General features: G+C 48.3%; 1 protein-coding gene across 2 annotated transcripts; it reads right to left on the bottom strand.

Annotated features, from left to right (window-relative positions):
- Positions 1-296: 296 nt before the first annotated feature.
- Positions 297-2,174, bottom strand: LOC104018269 (uncharacterized). Of its 2 annotated transcripts, XM_087772310.1 has the most exons (3): positions 1,664-2,174; positions 611-1,594; positions 297-484 (listed from the first exon to the last, which is right to left on the bottom strand). In XM_087772310.1, the coding sequence occupies exons 1-3, from the start codon at positions 2,172-2,174 to the stop codon at positions 297-299; spliced, it is 1,683 nt and encodes a 560-aa protein (XP_087628436.1). The 2 variants fall into 2 exon arrangements, with proteins under 2 accessions (XP_087628436.1, XP_087628435.1); XM_087772309.1 differs by having other exon boundaries at positions 297-1,321; positions 1,373-2,174.
- Between the last annotated feature and the right edge of the window lie 5,682 nt (positions 2,175-7,856).

Below are 7,856 nucleotides of genomic sequence, written 5' to 3' on the forward strand. Positions count from 1 at the left end.
TGTGGTATAAAGCAAAATCCAACCACTCAGACACTGAAGCTCTCTAGTACTGCAAGTTTTATTGATTTGTGCAAGCACTAGAAAATTGAGGCGGATAACAGACATATGAAACAATCCTGGCTGGAAGTTATTGATACACAGCACCAGAGGTTCTGGTCAACTGGAGAGCTGAACAGAAAAATCCCAGGGAAGAGGAGAAAGGAATAATGCAAATATTCTTAAATTTAATAGAGAAAGAAATGTGAGGCATGTTTGTATCTTGGGCTTTCTTGATCCAAGAGTCCCTTCTACAGACACTACTTGTGTTTAGTCTGTGGTGGCCAGGAGATTGGCTGGGTCTGCTGTTGAATTGCCATACCTCCAGAACTGGATGAACCACCTCCACCAAAAGAGGATGATCCCTGGCTCTGGTGGCCTGAGCCACCTCCCCCAATGATGCAGATGGATCCTTGACCCTGGTGGCCTGAACCACCTCCCCCTCCTCCTCCCATGCTGCCACCTCCAATGCAGATGGGTCCTTGGCTCTGGTGGCCAGAACCACCTCCTCCTCCTCCTCCCATGCTACCACCACCAATGCAGATGGGTCCTTGGCTCTGGTGGCTGGAACCACCACCTCCTCCACCACCACCTCCACCAATGCAGATGGGACCTTGGCCTTGGTGGCCAGAACCACCACCTCCTCCACCACCACCTCCACCAATGCAGATGGGACCTTGGCCTTGGTGGCCAGAACCACCTCCTCCTCCTCCTCCTCCTCCTCCTATGCTGCCACCACCAATGCAAATGGGACCTTGGCCTTGGTGGCCAGAACCACCACCTCCTCCACCACCACCTCCACCAATGCAGATGGGACCTTGGCCTTGGTGGCCAGAACCACCTCCTCCTCCTCCTCCTCCTCCTCCTCCTATGCTGCCACCACCAATGCAAATGGGACCTTGGCCTTGGTGGCCAGAACCACCACCTCCTCCACCACCACCTCCACCAATGCAGATGGGACCTTGGCCTTGGTGGCCAGAACCACCTCCTCCTCCTCCTCCTCCTCCTATGCTGCCACCACCAATGCAAATGGGACCTTGGCCTTGGTGGCCAGAACCACCACCTCCTCCACCACCACCTCCACCAATGCAGATGGGACCTTGGCCTTGGTGGCCAGAACCACCTCCTCCTCCTCCTCCTCCTCCTCCTCCTATGCTGCCACCACCAATGCAAATGGGACCTTGGCCTTGGTGGCCAGAACCACCACCTCCTCCACCACCACCTCCACCAATGCAGATGGGACCTTGGCCTTGGTGGCCAGAACCACCTCCTCCTCCTCCTCCTCCTATGCTGCCACCACCAATGCAAATGGGACCTTGGCCTTGGTGGCCAGAACCACCACCTCCTCCACCACCACCTCCACCAATGCAGATGGGACCTTGGCCTTGGTGGCCAGAACCACCTCCTCCTCCTCCTCCTCCTATGCTGCCACCACCAATGCAGATTGGGCCTTGGCTTTGATGACCTGAACCACCACCACCACCACCACTTCCTCCACCAATACAGATGGGGCCTTGGCTCTGATGACCTGAACCACCACCTCCTCCCCCTCCTCCTCCTATGCTGCCACCTCCAATGCAGATGGGCGCTTGGCCCTGGTAACCTGAACCACCTCCTCCTCCTCCACCACCACCAATGCAGATGGGAACTTGGCTTTGGTGTCCTGAACCACCTCCACCTCCTCCTCCCATGCTACCACCTCCAATGCAGATGGGGCCTTGACTTTGGTGGCCTGAACCACCACTGCCTCCACCACCACCACCTCCTCCTCCTCCAGTAATGCAGATGGGTCCTTGTCCCTGGTGGCCTGACCCACCACCTCCTCCTCCACCTCCGCTGCCACCACTGATGGATCCTTGGCTCTGGTGGCCTGAGCCTCCTCCTCCTCCAAAGGAGGACGATGATATGTGGGTCTGGTAAATAGCACCACCACTGCCACTGCAGCCGCTGCTGCCTCCTCCTCCATGGCAGAATGATCCTTGGGTCTGGTATCCCATAGATCCTCCTTCACCACTACTGTGGCAGGAACCTCCTCCACCACCCCCGTGGCATGAACCTCCTCCACCACCGCTGCCATGGCATCCACCAGACTGCTCAGAGATCCCTTGGATGTCGCCCTTCTGCTGATGGGAACCCATCGTCCCAGGCGTTGGGGAGTCCTCCAAGAGAAAGAAAAAACATGCCTTTTAGCAAACTCAGGGGGAGGAAAGCTTGTGTTACTGTGCCTCCCCATCCCCTTCCAAAGGCAGGCCGATATATGAAAATGTCTTCTGTTCCCTCTCCCCCCTTCCCATCCACCTCTGATTGATAGCTAACGCAAAAGGGTATTGTCAACCTCAGGAATTTATAAATTAAAATGCTTAGCAGGAAGGACCTGGGAAGTTTTCAGCTCATTCCATATCCCTTGGTCAGGTCTTCTACAGGACCTCCTCTATCCATATATAACTGGTCTTTTTTCCCTAGGACAGGTGCAACCGTAATCATTCCTTAATAATTCCTTCTTGCAGCAAGTTGTTAGAGTGGCCTGCCACTGCAAGAGGTACACAAGGCCATGGTACACCAGAATTACCCTTATCCAAATGTGGTTTGGGAATTTTGAAAGGACTGTAATGCTAGGGGATAGGTATTAATATTGCATGTCATAAAAGAAACAAAGAACACGGGTCATCATTTGCATAACAATAACTCCATTGCACTTTGAAATTCTTCAATCTCGGTTTCAAAAGAGCACAGTGACTGTTTTATTTCTTCTTAAAATTAGAAGAAAGAGGAACAGCCAGTGGAAAAGTTATCAGCAATGCAAAAAAAAAAGAAAAAAAGAAAAGCAGCTACACAAAGCTTCAGCAGAATGCTCCAGGTCACAACTTGCAAGGGCTTGATGAGTGCCTGTACCCAAGGCTGAAACCTACAGGGATGCTGTGAAGTTTGAGCACTTCTTTGGCACTTAAGTCCCACCACAGCCTACATCCTTGTCTGCTGGCAGTCGTAATTTATATTCCTCTGACAGGCAAGTGACAGCTCTACTAGCAAAAAGGATCTACAGGTCAGCAGGCTGAGACGTCCAAACATGCCAGAGGAGAAAAGCGTTCCTCCAAGAAAAAAGGTGGTCAAAAGAAAACCCTTTCCAATTTAGATAAAAGGCTGGAAAATGAGAATAGTCTCCCATTTTGTATTTCAGTTCCTTAATTTCTTACTCTTTGCTAAGTACCTGCAAAAACTCTTTTCCTGCCCTTTTTCTTAAGATCTGTATTCCAAGAGTATTTACGAGTTGCCTGTATACAGTGGCACCACATGGTGTTGGGCCCAGAGAAATCAAAGGGGCTCCAAAGATCATGTTTTCAATGTCCCAGCTCTCCTCCTTTTCTGTTTAAGTAATCCCACAGAATGAATCATTAGGAAAAAAAATTGCCTGTAAATAAGGAGGAATTTTTGGACTATGAGATCCAAAAGCCATATTTACTCCCACCTTTTCTAGTTTAGCATTCCAAGGCTAATCAGCCAAGTTAGTTTTCATCAGTAGCATAAAATATCTTACCGTGTCCCACAGCACAAACCAGTGGAAAGAAGTCAAATGGAGTGAGCAAACCTGGTGTGTGAGAACTTTTATATAGTATCTAGTCCTCCTGTTGGAAAGAAAAAACAATGATTGATTTATTTACCAGCCAAACCCAACCACAACTACCCACTTACTTGGCATAATCTTGGGCTCGTCATTTCTGATTGATATCTCCCCTCCACCACCTCTTTTGTTTTCAGCTGTATTAAAGTCATTGGATGGCTCCGCCTACTACAAGTAAAGTGAAGAAATGGGGAAAAGCAGACATGCTCTTGGATTTTCAGAAAAAAACAAGTGATTTACTTCCACATGTCCCCTACAGAGGGGTCCAACATTCCAGAAAGGAAACGTGAGGGGGGAAAGAGGATCTTTTGTTATTATAGACATATGCAATTTATCTCTCATTCTAGAAATTGTTTCTGAACACCCAGACGTGGCTCTGGCATCTCATTATATTGTGTTGTAACTGGCAGATTCGTAGGAGTGTATTATATGTTTCTAATGACACCCACATTATTGCCAAGGGCTGTAGGGACACACATTGGACTCTGGTCCAATGAGTTTAAGCTCCCCAAAAGACAACACATGCCTATAGAGCCAGAGGCTGAAGTGATGCAAATCTGGGACGCTCTGGGTGATTTACAGCCTTGAAGGATTTGACCTACAGAGAAACAGAGGAAAGAAACCCAAACAGCCAAAGAAGCAGTGGTCTTCATGTAGACTTGCAGTGGTATAAGAGCACCTGAGTTAGGCCTGTGACCTTTTTATTTTTAACCACGCTGGCCTGCAGAGACCTCAGCACAAAAGCAAAGGGGCCGGTTGTCCTCCCTGATAATTATGGCAGTGAGCTGGGGGTGCTGCGAGAGCACGGCCACCACATCCCGTCACATCATGGGAGTCATCCACAGCTGTGCAGGCACTGGAAGAGTTGTCTTTGCCCTCAGGGTGGTGGACTGTTGTAACTTCATTGGTACTTCCCAGTGTTTTTGCTTAAGCTGTGCCTGACATAGCCAGCTTATGTAATTTTAGCTTTAAAGAAAGTCCACAAGCTATTTCATTGCTATGTTCACGGGAGTTACATACACAATAGCAGTGAGAGATGCTTGGATGCTCTGAGCATTGACTGCATTGTCATAGGCAGAGGGAACATGACAGAAAAGGAGCAGTTTTGAAAAAAATCAGGGCAATACTGGGAGTTTTATATCCAGTGGGCAGATAAATATGTAACAGGCTCTCTTTAAACCTCTCAGGAGCATATAAGAATAGGGAAAGCCCCTCTTGTTGAGAGAGTGTCATTTATTGCAGGCTACATACAGTATTTTGCTACATTTGCTCATGGGTTAAGAGAGAAAAGGGGTCATCTTTGCTATTCTACTCTTGTAGCACCTCATCCCTTAACTGTAAGGGCTGCAGGGGAATTCACTCTGGATATAGAGTTTGCACACATTTTTCATGTCTTTCTTCTGCCAAACTGGAATTACTACGAACAGCAGCAGCATGTTCCTCCAATAAAACCATCCAGCTCCAGGCAAGCTCTTAAGTGGCAATGCTGGAAGGATCTTTCACTCAGATATAGCTGATTGAGGCAACCGTAGCTTGCCTTATTATTTCAGAGCCACGCTTCGTGACAGAGAGCCTTAGGCTGTGCCACCTGTAGTCTCCGGTAAATGCCTCCTTCCTTGCTTTGCCCGTGTGCATTTCCTGCCCTGGAGCATGAGACCTGCTCAGCCTTATCTCATCTTCGCACTCGTGCCTCTCAGACTATGCTCCATCAGCAGTGCCTGTCAGCCTCGCCGAACCCCCCCGCTGCATGGCCACCCTCCCAGGAGGACGGACGCATCGCCATTGGTGGCGGAGGACAAGGGACCCTCTCCCCAGCACATGGTGCTCTGTTGAAGGCTCTCATCTGAAAGGGATTTCACGGGACAGCTGCAGGGTTTTGTCTGTAAGAAGAGGCCCAAAAAGATATTTCCATTGACTATTAGAAAAACCTTTGGAAGTCTATCAGCCAGCCTGAGTTTTCAAACACTTGTAAAAACATGTAATTTGCAAAGCCATATTCTGGGTAGACAAATATTCATATCATTAGTGTGTTTTTTTTTTTTCTTTTATCCCAGCAAGGAGACAGACGGTAACTGTATGATGTGCAAAATAACAAAATTGGACAGCAGGCTGCAACCTTGCCCAGGAACCAAGGAGAGTGACTGAGGCAAAATATCCCCCTATAATTATTGATTTTTATAAAAGGTTTGCCCAAAACACTGTTCATTGCTGCCCGTCAAGAGGAGCCCAGCAGATGCAGCACCTCAGTACCTGGTGTCCCTTTTGTCGCTCCCAAGTGATCCTGCAGAAAGTACTCATACATATCCGGCTGCTTGAGAGTATGTGGATGAGTATTCAAGTGGGTAGAGCCAAATAAAGTTAAATAAAATAAAAATCACCTCCCCTTCCTGCCTGGTCTTTCACTAAGGTTTGGTGCAGTATTTCCTACAATACGACTGCTATGTTTACATCTAGAAACACCCAGCTGAGACCATACAACTCCTAAGGTGATGGAGACACAATCCCAGGTAATGTCAAAGCCCCTCCGTGGTGTACCTGGACCGGGGAGGTAAGTAGGGCAGGGAAGATAGATGTCAAGGGATTCACTGTTTGTCTGAAAACCAAATTAAGGGCTGTGGTTGTAGCATATACTTAGCATATCTAGAGCAGCTTGTTTATCTCTGCAATTAAGATCAGGGGCAGTTAGGATGCAGTAGTAAGAGGTTTAGCATGTTCTGGCACATAAAAGATGAGTCCTGGGATTTTAGGTACGTGTGCTGGGGAGTGGGGCGTAACAAAGCTTGATTTGGTTGTGCTAAATGAGGCTTGTTAGCTTGGCTGGAGATGTCAGAGCGACATGGAGGTGCTGGCACATGCTGCCACTTTGTTAAAGGACTCATTGCAAGCAGAAAAACAGTAGTATTTGCAAACTGTTGAGACAGCAAGAAAATCAGAATTTGACACCATATTCCTGCATTTCAACAGCAAAGTTAAATGCTCACATTAATTGAAATTAGCTTTACAGCTAGTCTCAGACCCAGCTGAGCTAACTGAATTCTTTCATCTGTTAATTATAAAAGTGTTTTGCTTCCAACCAGCCACTCCTTCGCACTACTGAAGGTCCCTTTTCCCAGCCCTATAAATGGGAGTTCTGGTACACAAGACTGGAAATCAGAGAAAGCAGAATTATGTCCCTATAATCATGTCCCCACTCACACAGTCGGGAGCTATTTGGGAAAGTCTGAAATTTGGGACTTAAACCAGAGCTTCAAAATTTCAGCCTAATGCCTCATCCCCAGACAAAGCCCTCCTCCTAAAGGAAAATGACATTGCAGAGGCAGAGCTCCCCAGCACTTGGGCGTCAGAGCTCTCTTTTCTTTAGGTGATTTAATGCAGAGACCCCAAAGAACACTGTGTACGGAGTGTTTTTGTTCACTATGAAGCACAGGTTGTAGCTACCAAAGCTGTATCAGTAGGGTGGAGCATAATTGCCACAGAGGCATATGTGTTCTCATGATGCCTTTGCTTGATACCTCCTGATTATATCCTCTGCGTGGGTTACGAAAGAAATGTGATCCTCGCATCCGTCCTGATTGTAGGAGACAGCCATGCTTCTGCTGGATACGGGTAGCAGATGGGCTGGATATTGGTGCGACCAAGGCACACTGGAGATCTAGCCAGTTTCTGAAGCCCTCAGATTATTTTCTGTTTAATTCTCTATTCCAGCTGTGCTTTTTGCACGTGACAGGCTGGTGGGTAAGGATGGGGAGGTAAAGGCAGTGTGGCTGGTGGGACGGAGGATCATCTTCTGTTCCTTGATGTAAGCCATCTCTCCCTAAGACTTCAGTTTCTCCCTCAGTAGCTTATTATGGCAAAACATTTAATAAAATGGCCTAATGCACGAAACACCTGCCATGTCCAGCATCCCCATATGACATACATTGAGGTGCTGTGGGACACTTGTGCCAGGGAGGTGGACACAGATCTGGGCACACCCTGGGCAACCCTCAGGGCTATGGGAGCATGATGTCTCCCTTGTGCCCCCATCTGCTCTGAGCCTTTAGGGACTGGGCTCAGTGGTCCTCGAGAAGGGCAGTGGTTCACGAAGAATATTCACAACAGCTTTATCTCTTCATCAGCTCACTGCCACCAAAGCAAGAGCTACCCTCTCCCCCCACCAGGCAGCCTGCCCTTGCTGCCAGACGACTTGGTGATGCAAGAC

Source organism: Nipponia nippon, unplaced genomic scaffold (assembly GCF_047370975.1).
Source record: "Nipponia nippon isolate SJK-2023a ecotype South Korea unplaced genomic scaffold, ASM4737097v1 scaffold_36, whole genome shotgun sequence".
Lineage (NCBI taxonomy): Eukaryota > Metazoa > Chordata > Aves > Pelecaniformes > Threskiornithidae > Nipponia > Nipponia nippon.

Bases quoted from the DNA above. Each gene is read 5' to 3' on its own strand.
- LOC104018269 (XM_087772309.1), bottom strand. From the start codon at position 2,174: ATGGGTTCCCATCAGCAGAAGGGCGACATCCAAGGGATCTCTGAGCAG. The intron at 1,322-1,372 runs GTTCTGGCCACC...GTGGCAGCATAG, and splicing joins TGGTGGTGGAGGAGGTGGTG to GAGGAGGAGGAGGAGGAGGT.